General features: G+C 41.4%; 1 protein-coding gene across 2 annotated transcripts in view; it reads right to left on the reverse strand.

Moving 5' to 3' along the window:
- LOC126992579 (CUB and sushi domain-containing protein 3-like) overlaps nt 1-13767 on the reverse strand; it is a 50165-nt gene extending 36398 nt beyond the window's left edge. Inside the window, exons 1-3 of one of the 2 annotated variants that reach the window (XM_050851387.1) lie at nt 13666-13767; nt 7403-7907; nt 897-1114 (exon numbers count right to left, since the gene is read on the reverse strand). In XM_050851387.1, coding sequence (XP_050707344.1) covers nt 897-1114; nt 7403-7631 — 447 coding nt within the window. In that variant the 5' untranslated portion in view covers nt 7632-7907; nt 13666-13767. The remainder of the gene's footprint in view (nt 1-896; nt 1115-7402; nt 7908-13665) is intronic. The other variant, XM_050851388.1, reaches the window with a different exon arrangement.
- Between the last annotated feature and the right edge of the window lie 1500 nt (nt 13768-15267).

Raw genomic sequence — 15267 nt, forward strand, 5'->3', positions numbered from 1 at the left:
TCTATACCACCCAGGCATTACAAACTCATTAACTTATTTTTCAGCCTAATTGCGATAAGAGGATGTGCTCTCTTAAGTGCCACACAATACTTAGAAGCTCCTCACAGTGTTTCCTAAAATCTGCTCAACAAAAAAATATAATTATAATATATTTGGCGGTACACTAATGAGCCGGAAGTTTAATTACATCGAAACAGGAGAAGCAAAAAGAAGAAACAGCAAAAGGAAAAAAGAAAAGAAAAGGAAAACAAACAGCACAACACCAACAAAACTTTACTAAATCAACACTGAAATTCAATCACACCAAAGCAATTAATGGACAGCGGAAACAAAAGGACACAAAAGAAAGAAACAAAATATGAAAAATGAGAAGAAAAACACGGCATTTCAACACCAACAAAACATAAATGAATCAACACTAAACTTCAATCACACAGAAACACTTTTAATGGACAGCAGAAGCAAAAGGAGGACACAAAAGGAAAACACAATGAAAAAGGAGAGGAAAAAGACGGCACTTCAACACCAACAAAACCTCAATCAACACAACCGGTCGCGAAGAGCCGATTTCACAGTCCAACACAGTGTCTTCGTAACAGCCCGAACCAAACTATAGAATCCCATACAATCCAAAACGGTGAGGTCTTCGATGCCACACTAAATACACAAGACTTTTCCTGTATAGTTTCGTCAAATTTGTGAACTTAAATATAAACACCAGACACTATACAAGGAAATTTCGAAGGCTCTGGTATTGGTTTGGGAGCTTACTAACCCATCATGGGGAACTGTGGAACTTGCCCGAAACATCTAATGGGCAAAGACAGCAAAAGAAGTACAAGAGAATCGTAGGAAAAACAACAGTACACACCAACAAAACCACACTCAACACTCACGGTCACGAAATCATAATCTTGCTCCGTGTCGAACTGGACGAACATGGCGACGAGGACATGGGCAGCCGGGGAACGCACCACCCACGTACAGTGCACCGACGTGGGGTAGTACTGGTAGGGGCTCCATGTCCCGCTGTGGGCATCCCAGTTCACCTCGGGGAAGGCGACATGCAGGGAACTGTTCTCGGGGGCCAGGTAGAGCGGGGAGCCGTCACACTCTGAGAGGGGAAGGTGTGCAGAGTTAGCAGGTGTGGTGTGGCTGTCTGTACGTGGTGATAGTGTGACCTGGAGTTTTTCTGGGTTTCTGGGTTTCTTTTTACTGTTCCCGGGGTCCAGAACGAGGGGGAAGGGGCCACATTCTACGGGCGGTGTGGAGAGTGTTAGGTGTGATGTGACTGTCTGTACTTAGTGATACTGTGAACTGAATTTTTGGGGGTTTCTGGGTTTCTTTTTACTGTTCTTGGGGCACCGTTACCAGATTATCGTATTCAGAGCCTCGTACTTACCGGTTTCTGAGTCATAGCTATTGCCATAAAACACCAATAATTAACCATTTTAACGATAACTATATATGAAGGCAGTTATTGGGGTCGAGGAAGCAGTTTTTGGGTCGGATATCGGTAAACATAGGAGGCTGAGCACGAGAAGCTGGCAACGTTGTCTTGGGATCCAGTAACTAGGGGGAAGGGGTAACATTCTACGGGCATTGTGGAGAGTGTTAGGTGTGACTGTTTGTACGTAGTGATAGTGTGAATTGGTTGTTTTTTCCGGGGTTTGTGTGTTTCTTTTTACTGTTCCCGGGGTCTAGTAACGGGCGGTGTTGAGAGTGTTAGGTGTGGCTGTTTTCTTTTTGTTTCTGTGTTTCTTTGTCTGTTTTCGTGGGGCATGTTATTACAGTTCTCCTTTTTTCTTTCGTTTCTTTCTCGATGTTACAAACTCAAAAGATCGTGTCCTGTTGCCTCTCGCATTTATCTAACACTCCCCAATTTATTTTTCCTGGACCTTATCAAAATCCACTTCTTCCTTCCCGCCTCTCTCCCTCTCTCTCTGTCTCCCTCTTTCTCTTCCCCTCACACTCTGCGGGGCGAAGGTATGGAATGTGTTAGCAGGTGTGGAGTGATTGTGTGAAGTGACTGTATGGAGTGACTGTATGGAGTGACTGTTTCCTCTTTTTCTTTTACAGTTTCCGGGGCCCAGCAACCAGGGGGAGGGAGTCACACTTTGCGGAGAGGTGTGGAACGTGTTAACAGGTGTGACTGTGCGTGACTTGTGGTTAATTAGTGTTTCTGTCTGTCTGCCTTTGTTCACGGGGTCCAGGTATTGCTATTGGGGGAACTGTCACTCCACGGGGCGACGGTGTGCTGTGTGTTGGCAGGTGTTAATGGGTTGGTAGGTTACTTGTGCTTGATTAGTGTTCCTGTCTGTCTGTTTTTGTTCACGGGGTCCAGGTACTACTGTTTGGGGAGCTGTCTCACTCCACGGGGCGACGGTGTGCTGTGTTGGCGGGTGAAGGGAGTTAGGAATTAAGTATATAGCATTAGGGAATAAGGAATCAAGTAGGTTGGTAGAAAGTAACATAGACGAACAGGACAGGAAACATGGACTTCTTGGAGAGGGGTAAAGAAGGGAAGGAGAGGAGAGTTAAGAAATACGAAGAAAAAAAAGTATTTCCCTTGACGCGTAGCAGAATCTTATCGAGGTAGAATGATATGTATGTCTTTCCGTCTCTGTTTCTGTCTGTCTTCATGTATGTCTGTTTTTTCTATACGTCTGTCTATCTGTCTGTCTGTCCGTCTCTTTGACTATCTCTTCTACCTAACCATTATTAACTATCCTACATGATGCGTTTCCTCAGCTTCCTCCTCATTGCTGCTCTTCCAATTGTCCACCTCTACGTTGCCTTCTTTATCTCGACATTTCTGCAATATTTCCTCACACTCGTCTTTATACTCAGCCTCATCATTGACGTTTTCCTCCTCGCCCTCGTCCTTCTTCCTCGTCCTCGTCCTTATTTTGTTCTTTATCTCGCCATCTTTGCTCTATTTCCTCACTCGTTTTTATGTTAAGCCTCATCAATGACGTTTTCCTCCTCGCCCTCGTCCTTCTTCCTCGTCCTCGTCCTTATTTTGTTCTTTATCTCGCCATCTTTGCTCTATTTCCTCATCATTGACGTTCTCCTCCTCGCCCTCGTCCTTCTTCCTCGTCCTCGTCCTTATTTTGTTCTTTATCTCGCCATCTTTGCTCTATTTCCTCATCAATGACGTTTTCCTCCTCGCCCTCGTCCTTACTTTCTTTATCTCAACATCTTTGCTTTATTCCCTCACACTCGTCTTCATATTAATCCTTATCATTGCCGTTCTCCTCGTCCTCGTCTTCACCGTCCTTCTCCTTTTTCCCGTCTCTCGATATCACGAAATCAAGAGGTCGTGTCCAATTGCCTCTCGCATTCACTAACACACCCCAATTCATTTTTCCTCGACCTTATCAATCTTCTTTTTCCTCCCTCTCCCTCTCTCTCTCCCTCTCTCTTACTCGGTCTCCCTCTTTCTCTCCCTCTCTCTGCCTGTCTCTCTCACGGGCGCCCCTGAGGTCAAAGTTCAACGGCAAAAGGTCACACGTTCCACCCTCTCCCTCTCGGTCCTACGCACCCATTACGAGGGGGAGGGAATGGCGGAAAATGGCCAAATTCTAAGCTTCACTCTGGGAATTAGAGAGGAAGGGAGAGTCTAGGATAATGGGATTGGCACAGGAGCTGGAAAGAGGAGGAAGAGAGAGGAAAGGGGAAGAGAGAAGATAAAGGAAGAGGAGGGTGAGGGAGGAAGGGTAGGGAGGATAGAGGTAAGAACAGAGAAGAAGAAGAGGAAGACAAGGGGAAGGGGAGGTAAGATGAAATATGAGGGGAAGGGAAAGGATGAGGAAGGACAGTGAAGGGAAGGGATAGGTGGGAAGGGAAGGGAAGGAAGAAAGGGAAGGGAAGAGAAGGGGGAGGGAAATGAAGGGAAAGGAAGGGAAGGGAAAGGAAGAGAAGGGAAGGGAAGGGAAGGAAAGAGAAAGGGAGGGAAAGAATGGGAAAGAAATGGAAAATAACGGAAGGGAAGGGAAGGGAAGGGAAGTGAAGAGACGGGAAAGGAAGGAAGGGAAGGAAGGAAAGGAAAGAAAGGAAAGGAAAGTGAGGAGGGAATGAAAGGGAGAGAAAGGAAAGGGAAGGAAGGAAGAAGTGAAGAGGAGAGAAAGAAAGGAAAGGGAGGAAGGAAAAGGAAGGAAAGAATGTCGAAAATGACAAAAAAAAATTAAAAGACAAGGGAAATGAGGAAAAAGAAGGGGAGAGTGAAGGAAAGGGAAGGAAAGGAAGGAGAATGAAAGGAGAAATGAAGGAGAGAGAAATGAAAAAGAAGAAAAGAATGTCGTAAACCAGAAAATAAATATAAAAAGACAAGGAAAATGAGGAAAAGAAAGGGGAAAGTGAAGGAAAAAAGGGAGGGAAAGGAAAGGATAAGTAAAGGAGAGAGAAAGGAAGGACAGAGAAAAAGAAAACCATGGGGAACATTATGGATAAGGAAGGAGCGATAGGGAAAAAGAGGAAAAGGAGGGGAAAATAAAAGGATACGAAGTGAAAGGATGGTAAATATATGAAGCAGGGAAGCAGGAAAGAGAGGGGAGAGATGCGGAGAAAGAGAAGAATATGTGAAAAGGAAGAAAAATAAAGGAGGAGGAGGAAGAAAAAAATGAAATGGATAAAAAAGGTGAAATATGAGGAAAAGAAAGGGAAAGGATGAGGAAGCACAGTGAAGGGAAGGGATGGGTAGGAAGGGAAGAAAGGGAAGGGAAGGGAAAGGAAGGAAAGAGAAGGGAAGGGAAAGGAAGGGAAAGAAATGGAATAGAACGGAAGGGAAGGGAAGGAAAGGGAAGGGAAGGGAAAGGAAGGAAGGAGAAGGGAAGGGAAAGGAAGGGACAGAAATGGAATAGAACGGAAGGGAAGGGAAGGGAAGGAAAGGGAAGGGAAGGGAAAGGAAAGAAAGGGAAGGGAAAGGAAAGAAAAGGAAAAGGATGTAAAGAGAGAAGAGGAAGGAAGAACAGATAAAGAAGAAGAGGGGAGAGTGAAGAAAAGGAAGACAGATCGAAGAGGAAGAAAAGGGCAGCAGGAGGAAGGAGGAAGGAGAAAAATAGGGGGATAAGAAAATGAAGAGAGTGGAGGAAGAGGAGAAAAAGAACGTAGAGTGAACAGGAGAGAAGAACAGATGAAGAAGAGTGGAGGATGAAGGAAAAGAACACAGGAAGAAGAGGAAGAAAAGGGCGATAGAAGGAGGAAAGAGGGAGAAAAATGGGAGATAAAAAGATAGAGAGAAAAAGGAACAGAGTGAACAGGAGAGAAAAAAACAGATGAAGAAAAGTGGAAGATGAAGGAAAGGAAGATAGGTAGAAGAAAATTGAAAGGGGCGGTAGAAGAAAAGAAAACGGGGGTGAGAAATTAAGGAACAAGGGTATACATTAAAAAAAAAAATCACAGAGCATAAGAAAGATAAATTGAGGGGCGTTGCATTTATATGAAAAGAGACATTATATTACGCTCTTACTCAAGGATTTTGTTAGTGTAAAAAGACGAAATCCCTCTAATTAGCGCGAAGGGCCATTTCAGCCAAAGTACCACGGAACACGGACGGACAGGTGAGCAGATGAGAAGTTAATTAGGAGAGTGTTGAAAGAGAAATGGGTGAAAGAAATAAGACGAAACGAGGAAGGAAGAAATAAAGAAAGCAGGACAGGGGTAACTATGGGAATTTTATGATGCGATGATAATTTTGTTGTTAATTTACAAGAGGGAGAATAATCTGAAGAGTAAGATAGATGATTCCCCAGACAAATAGATGAAGAGACGGAGTTAACTAGGAAGATAATAAAAGAGAACAACCACCTCTACCCCCTCAAAAAAAAGGAAGGAATGATGATGGAGTGCAAATCTGGTGTGATAGCAATATGGAACAACGAAGGACAATTTGAGGCTTCCAGAAAAAGAACGGTTGAAAAAAAAAGATGGACCAACAAAGAAAGGAAAATCATGGGGAACGTTATGGAAAATGAATGAACGACGAGGAAAATGAGGAAAAGGAAGGAAAAAGGAAGGAGATGAAGTGAAAGGGTTGAAAAAAATATGAAGTAGGAGATCAGAAAAGAGAGGAGAGATGAGGAGAAAGAGGAATATAAAAAAAAAAGAAGAGTGGAGGAGGAATAAAAACTGGATAGATAAGAACGGTGAGGAGAAGAGGAGGCCCAGTAAATAGAATGTATAGGGAGAATAGAACATAAGAACATAAGAACGTAAGGAGTCTGCAAGAGGCCAGATAGGATGGAGAGGAAGCAAGTTAAAATAGAGATATGGAAATAGTTCAATAGCCCCAAGAATATATAAGGAACGTAAAATCAGAAATGAAAAAAATGAGAATAATATGGAACAGAAGGAGAGAAAAAGGACTAAAAAAAAAACGAAAGCAAGGGATGATAAAGAAAATACCGAGAGATCAAATCGATATCAGAACCAATTAGAAACGTTGATAGACAAAATATAGAGTAATAAAATAAATTCAAAAGAGACATTCACCCTTATATAGTTGGATGGATATTGAGAGATAGAAAGACCCAGATATAGATAGATAAATAGATAGACGGATATGGAAAGATATAAACAGGTAGATAGATAGATAGATATATACTTGGACAGATAACCAGATAGAGAGATTGGTAGACAGGTCGGTAAGTTGATATATACATAAATAGATATATAGAAAGTTAGATAAAACAGATATAAACAGGAAGATAGATAGATAGATATATACTGGGACTGATAAGCAGATAGATATATTAGTAGACAGATCGGTCAGTTGATATACAAATAAATATATGTATAGAAAATTAGATAAAGACTGATACTTGTCCCCTGTAAGAATTGAGATATAGAGAAATAAGAGACACACATTCCATTGATCGATGTGACCCGGATACACTGACGCAAACACTATTGTCGGACACAGAAAGAAAAAACGACGTTCGCAGAATAGATGTTGACGCAGGAAACAATAGCCATTCATTGACGCACACACACACACACACACACACACACACACACACACACACACACACACACACACACACACAAATAGTGGGACAGATTAAAGGATAACACACACACACACACACACACACACACACACACACACAAATAGTGGGACAGATTAAAGGATAACACACACACACACACACACACACACACACACACACACACACACACACAAACACCACCGCCACCACCACCTCAATCCTAAAAACAGACACTACCAAACGAAACCCCAATCATCCCGTACTCTCTCTCTCTCTCTCTCTCTCCTCTAGAATCACACCGGTTTAACGACAGGCCACCTAGTCTGGCCCATGGTGTCTGTGTGGTCTGATTTACTATGTAAATCTATGTAACTCTCTCTCTCTCTCTCACTATCGCCTGCAGCAGTACTTACGCCCCTCAGCACTTCCGGTGATGCATGCCAACACCACGAACACCGCCGTCACCACCACCGACCTCCAGCACGACCCGCCACGCCCCCGCAGCACCACCATCACCACCTTCTCCTCCTCCTCTTCTTCTTGCGTCTTCATCCCAAGGTCACCGTTCAACCTCCGCTGCGACGCCTCCGAAGCTCCGAAACATCCTCCCGAGTCGCTTTTTGCGTTTCGACTCACACGCATTCTCGTTTTCTTCTCGTTGTTGTTTTTTGGTATGTTTTCCTTTTGCGTAGGTTTGGGGTCGGATTCCAAGGGTGTTTATGGTTCAAGGGCGACCTCCGAATTCGTGCTCCACCGTACAGTTTGAGTGTGTCAGTGTCGCGGCTTCATGATGCGGTCTCGAGGCTTCCCTTCACACGGTTCGATAATTCACTGTTTTCAAGACTTCGATCACTATTTTTCTTCTTCTGCTTTAGTCTGATATTCTCTCTCTCTCTATCAGCTCCTTCACTGTGGGTGCTGTGGGAGAGAAAGAAGATTAAATGCTTAGTCGATAGATAGATGGATGGATAGATAGATAGACAGATAGGTAGATATAGACAGATAGACAGAGGGAGCAGGAGCTAAAAAAATCTTGTTCTTGAGGATAATTTTAGTTTTTTCAAGGAAGACGAAGAGATTACCGCTACGCCTTTGCATGTGTGTGTGTGTGCGTGTGTGTGTGTGTGTGTGTGTGTGACGGAAGGGTTGTTATACTTAATAGTTCTGAAAGTGGATGATAAAAAAAAAGAAACGAGATAATACATAGAAAAAAAAAATCATGCCATGCAAAGAAAATTAAATGTAATCAGCCAGCCAACTTTCTCCCTAAACCTCAAATTTGGCAACACTGAAATATATATAATCATGACCAGCCACTAATAATAACGCTGATAATGATGATGATGATGATGATGATTTAGACGATGATGATACAATATTAACGATGGTGAGGATGATGATGCTAATGGAGGCAATGATATTTTTAATGATGATAATGATGGTAATTTTGATGATGAAAATGGTAATAATGATGATTGTGATGATAAAGATACAAAGAGGAAAGCGTAAGAGAAATAAAAGGAGACTTAGGAGGAGGAGGAGGAGGAGGGAGAAGTAGTAGTAGTAGTAGTAGTAGTAGTAATAGTAGTAGTTGTAGTAGTAGTAATAGGAGTAGGAGTAGGAGTAGGAGGAGGAGGAGGAAGATCTTGAGGAAGAGAAGAGAAAGGATAAGGACAAAAAATAAGATTAGGAGTGGAAGGAGATAGAAGAAGAGGCAGAGGAGAGAGGAAAGGAGAAAGCCAACTCTCTCTCTCTCTCAAACGGCTTCATTGATTACACTTGCGAGAGGCTATTAACAGTTTTCTAAGACACTTTTTCATCACCACCAGTGTGTGTGTGTGTGTGTGTGTGTGTGTGTGTTCTCTCTCCCTTACAAACACACTCATTCCCACTCGCTTCTCTTCACTCATAAAAAAAAACCTACCATTCATTGATTTATCTTTTCGCCGTCCTCTCCCGCGAAGTCTTTACAAACTCTCTATTTACGCCTGCAATCACGCGAGTATTAACGGCTATATTTGTCTTCAGCCTTTCTGTTACTTGTGTCTTTGCTTCACGTATCTTCTTGGTATTTTTTCCTGCTTCCTTTGTGTCAATTTCGTTTTTTCCTCTCTTTTTGCTTCTCTCCATCTAGCGTTCCCATTATCACCGCCGCCGCCGCCGCCGCCACAGTGTTGATTCAGGAGCCATTAACTTTTCTTTTTCTCAATTATTTTCCTTATTTGTTGATTACGCATCCCACTCCTTTCTTTCTCTCTCGCTCTTTCATTCTATTCTTTTATGTGCGTGAGTGGTTGTTTTAAGACGAGAGAGAACACGGACCCGAGTGAGTGATGATGATAATGATGATGAAGGGAGGTAATAATGATAATGATACTTGATAATGACTAGATAATGATGATGGTAATTACTAGAAGAAGGAGAAGAAGAGGAAAAATAAAGAAGAAAAAGAAGGAAAGGAGAAGAAGAAGAAGAAGAAGAAGAACAAGAAGAAGAAGAAAAAGGGGAAGAAGAAGAAGAAGAAGAAGAAGAAGATAAAAGGAGAAGAAGAAGAAGAACAACAACAACAACAACAACAACAACAACAACACCACCACCACCACCACCAACAACAACAACAAGACAACGATGATGCTGATAATGAAAAAAGAAGAAAACGAAGGACAGAAACGACAACATTACCAACAACAACAACAATTACAAAAAAAAAACGATAAAAAAAAGCTTACAGACAAGAAAAAAAAAATCAAATAATCAAGCGGACTTGTTTTCTTCAGCTACCAATAAGTGAATGTGATGACTCATTAGTGTTTCTTTTTTTCATTTCTTTCATTCTCTCTCTCTCTCTCTCTCTCTCTCTCTCTCTCTCTCTCTCTGGAGTGGTCCTAACGAAAGGCACTTCACTATGGCAGTACGTCATGTGTAGGAGGCGATTAGAGAACAGGAAAAAAAATGAGAAGTGAAAAAAGAGAGAGAAAGAGAAACAGGATTAGAGGAAGAGAAAGATGAGATAACAGAAGGAGAGAGAGAGGAGAAGCCATGACAAAGAATAAAGAGATAAAGCAAGCGATATCAAGAGGAGGAGGAGAAGGAGAAGGAGGAGGAGGAAGTATGATAACAAGAGAATGAAACAACGCAATACAAGGAAGATCAAGGAAAAGACAAGGAAATGTAAGAAAGAGAAAGAAAGGAGGGGGAGAGAAGAAGAAAGGAGAAAGGTGCAAGTTATAATACCAAGGGAAAGGAAAGAGGAGATGAGGGAAGGAGATAGGAGAGAGGTACAAGTTATCAGACGGAGGGAAAGGAGAGAGAAGAGGTGAGAGAAGGAGATAGGAGAGAGGTGCAAGTTATCAGACGTAGGGAAAGGAGAGAGGAGGTGAGGGAAGAAGAGAGGAGAGAGCTGCAAGTTATCAGACCAATGGAAAGAAGAGAGGAGGTGGCAGAAAAGCCGAGAGGTTGTACGTGGGTGAAGTAAGTGTATTTTTTATTTATTTATTTATCTCCCATCCTTGAGTTTTCTTCAGAGCATCGTAGACTTATTCGGAGTTAGAAGAAAGTTACGCAAAGTCAAACTAACCATAATTTCGTTTCTCTCTCTCTCTCTCTCTCTCTCTCACTAGATATATTTCCTTTCTTTTTCGCTTTTATTTTATGGTCATTTTTATTTGTGGTCTAAAATGGTTTACGGATTAATAAATTTGAGAGAGAGAGAGAGAGAGAGAGAGAGAGAGAGAGAGAGAGAGAGAGAGAGAGAGAGAGAGAGAGAGAGAGAGAGAGAGAGAGAGAGAGAGAGAGAGAGAGAAAATTGAGACAGAGAAACACATAAACAGAGACAGATACAGACAGACACATGAATAAACAGAAAAAGACAGAGAAAAGAGACAGAAAGAAAGACAGGGAAAGAGAGAGAGTGCGCCCTAATTCCAAAATCATGACCACATCACAAAGTTGCGTTGGGCTGGCCGAGGGGCAGTATATAGATGTCCCCCGATGTCCGCCTACGACTTGGGGAGTTATACGAAGATTTGGAGGTACCGCTGGAGACAGGAGGAAGAATATGAGAGGAGGGAAGGTGAAGGGTAGAGCGTCGAACTTAAGGATGTAAGGGAAAGGTGGGAATATTATTATTATTATTATTATTATTATTATTATTATTATTATTATTATTATTATTATTATTATTGCTATTGTTTTTGTTGTTATTTTTGTTGCTCCGTTTCTTCTGTTTTGCTTTCGTTCTTCAGGTGGAAATATATGGATAGAGATACAGGTAGATAGATAGATAGAGATAAATAGATAGATAGACAGCCAGACAGATAGATAGACAGATAGATAGATAGAGAAATATTAAAAACATGAAATATGCAGACTCGGGAAAACAATAATTATGGGTGAATCTCTCTCTCTCTCTCTCTCTCTCTCTCTCTCTCTCTCTCTCTCTCTCTCTCTGCCCCCCTTCTCTCTTTCCTTCCCTTCTCCCTCCTTCCCTTCTCCCTCCTTCCCTCCCTCCCTCCTTCCCTCTATCCCTCCCTCCCTCCCTTTCTCCCACAGTTGTCATGGAGGATGCACGAGGTATGCTTCCAATCTGCTAGTTGCTGCTAATGACCCTAATTAGCGTCTAACAAGCGGCGTCCGTAACAAGTTGAGATCAAGGGTTCAAAAAGGCAAAACGGTGTGACGAAGGAGCACGGAGGAGGAGGAGGAGGAGGAGGAGGAGGAGGAGGAACAAAAAGAAGGAGGAGGTTTGGAAACGGGAGGGGAAGGGAGAGGGAAGCGGAGGTCGTTAATTAATATAAGAATGAGGGACGAGAGACGGTGAGGGTGAAAAGGAGAGACGGGCAGATGCTCTGTAGGAATGATTATGGAGGTTATGGAGGTGGATTGTGAGGAGACGGAGAGAGAGGGAGAGGTTCAGGGAGGGATATGGGAGAAGGTTAACTGAAAGGGTAAGATGAAAAGGGAGTGAGAAATAGACAAGAGAAGGATAGACGGGTGGAGAAACAGAGAGAAAAATAACAGGGATGATTAAGAGAAAGAGAGAAAATAGGTAGATAAAATAGATAAATATGGATAGATAGACAAATAAATGAGTAGAGAGAGAAAGTAAAAAGAAATGGGCGGGACATACGAGGAAAGTTTAACACCCACACCCACTCACACACACACACACACACACACACACACAGTCACCGGCGCCCCTAACACCCTTTGAGCGAATGAATGAATGACGCAAATTCTGTTCTACTTTCACAAATTCCAATCTGTCTCTCTTTTTAAAACCCTGATTCAATTTTTTTCTCTCTCATAGAAGTACTCCTCGAGGGACTAAGATGAATGAGTGTGTGTGTGTGTGTGTGTGTGTGTGTGTGTGTGTGTGTGTGTGTGTGTGTGTGTGTGTCCATCAAGATAATCACAACCGTATCCTTTCATTGTCAAGGCTTAGGGTCTCATCACATGCTATAAGAGAACGTCCTGAGGAATCGGACAGGACTGAGCGGCAAGTCTTCCCTTCAGCGTTGACGGGTTGCGAGGGGAGAGCTGATTACCCGCCGCCGTCACACGTCTCACACAATTCTTCAGCGTTCTTTTCCGTTTTGGGTAAAGGTTAGCGGTTTCTGGTCGAGTTTCTTTCTTTTTCCGCTATTTTTCTCTATATCCTTTCCCTTTTTCTTCTTTTTCTTGTTCTTTTTTTTTTAGTTTATATTAACAACTGACGCAACAAACTAAATGAATATCTAATGCACGTGTCAAACTGCCTAAAATTATTCATATATACATACATACATACATACATACATACATACATCGAAAAAAAAATCACTCGTTCTCTCTCTTTTTGCTTTCCTTCTTTTTTTCTCACTCTCACTCAAACACACACACACACACACACACACACACACACACACACACACACACACACACACACACACACACACACACACACACACACGCAATGTTATGTTATGGTTCTCTTTACTATGTTTTTATGTATTACGTCGCTTTATGACTGTAATAATAGCGAGGGGCAGGGCAGAGATGATACTTTAAGAGAGAGAGAGAGAGAGAGAGAGAGAGAGAGAGAGAGAGAGAGAGAGAGAGAGAGAGAGAGAGAGAGAGAGAGAGAGAGAGAGAGAGAGAGAGAGAGAGAGAGAGAGAATACAGAATAAACAATGAGAAAAATAAAATAAAAGATGCAAAGACAAATAGAGATAATGATTAAGACGATGGTTTGAAAATAAGGAACGAAGAAAATACAGATAAATGAAGTAAAGAATAAGAAGTAAGAAGCAAAATAAAGCGGAAAAGCAAAATAAAAGACAGAAATAATGAGAATACAAGACGGCGAAAAGAAAGAAAGGGAAGAAAAAAACAACAACAAGACAAGAAAACAAGAAAAATAAGGGAAGCGGTTAAAGAAAATATAATAGAATACAAGAAATAAGAAACAAGAGATCAGAAATAAGGAATAAATCGACGTTGGATTATAAGGATAGACAAGAAATAGAGATGATGGCACTTGTGTGATGAAGAAAAATAAGGGAAGCGGTTAAAGAAAATATAATAGAATACAAGAAATAAGAAACAAGAGATCAGAAATAAGGAATAAATCGACGTTGGATTATAAGGATAGAAAAAAAAATAGATATGAGGGAATTTGTGTGAAGCTGCCTCTTACCCTCTGAACAGGCTCGTCCCTAACACTCACGGCACTGCCTCCTCGGGGACTGAGACTTCTGTGGATGTTCAAATATATCTGGATCAGCCGGGTGCGTCCACACTCTCTCTCTCTCTCTCTCTCACACACACACACACACACACACACACACACGCATGCAGAATAACGCAGTATTATTATTACTATTATTATTATTATTATTATTATTATTATTATTATTATTATTATTAGTAGTAGTAGTAGTAGTAGTAAGGGGGATGGGGTGTGTGGTGTGTGAGGTCCTGGCAGTACCCAGAGATCGACGATAATGGGCATGCACTTGCTCGTGTCGGGAGGGTATACCTGCTGGCGAAAGCGAGTCCAATTCGTGATCAGACCGTGGTGAATCACACACACACACACACACACGCACACACACACACACACAGAATAACCTATATTAACACGACCCCATTATTTAACTGACTGCCTGACTTGCCTGCTGACTACGTGACTGACTGACATACTATTTAGCTATCAAACTAAATTAACTACATATTGACTGTATATTTGATTAACTGACTAAGTGATTGGTCGTCTAGCTAACCGACGACTAACTGAGTACATATACGAGTGACTGACTGACTGAGTGACATGTTTAAAACCCTTTGATCCAATTATTATTCTTCTTTTGCTTCATTCATTTTATTTTCCATACAGTGAACACGAAGAATACTTTGAAGGGATTTTAAGCTTAAATGAAAAACAAAGAACAGATTTCCCCTACATCTCCTCCCCCCCTCCCCCACCCACCCACCAACCCACACCCACACACACACACACACACGTACTACATACATATTTACATACATACACACACACACACACACATACATGCCTTCGGGACATCACGCGGAAGGGATGTAGGAAAACGACAAAGAGAAGAGGTATAAACAGAACAAAAGGCCACAAAAAGGAAGGATAAAAAGGAAGGATAAAGGAATGGAAGCGTGTAGAGGAAGAAGGAGAAAAACGTGTGAGCAGATAATAATTTAACGAAGGAGAAGGGAAGGAATAAGCATAAACTGAATAAAAGGTCACACAGAAGGGATGACTAAAGAGAAAGGAAAAGAAAGATTGAAAAAAAATAGCAGCGAGTAGAAGACAAAGGAGGAACAAAACGAGGTGAACTAAAATAAAATAAAACAAAGAAAAATAAGAGTGTGTGCATGACGATAATTTAAGGAGAGAAGAAATAAACGAAAATAAATAAATGATCAGTTACGAATAAGATAATAAGAGAAAATGAGAGAAGTAGTAAATAAAAAGAAATAAACAAGAAGCTATAAATAAGATAATAGGAGAATAAGAGAAGAAGTAAAGAGAAAAGGAAAACAAATAAAAGTGTACAAGTCGAAGGTTTGAAATGAATTAAAGTTTGGAGAAAGTAAAGAGGAAAAAAATCTATAAAAGGAAAAAATAATAAAAAAAAGTTGATGGCAATTTTGAGAGAAAGTATGAAAATGGCTAAACACACACACACACACACACACACACACACACACACACACACACACACACACACACACACACACATCTTTTAGGTCTTTTTTTTCTCCTACT

This window comes from Eriocheir sinensis, unplaced genomic scaffold, assembly GCF_024679095.1.
Source record: "Eriocheir sinensis breed Jianghai 21 unplaced genomic scaffold, ASM2467909v1 Scaffold491, whole genome shotgun sequence".
NCBI classification, from domain to species: Eukaryota; Metazoa; Arthropoda; class Malacostraca; order Decapoda; family Varunidae; genus Eriocheir; species Eriocheir sinensis.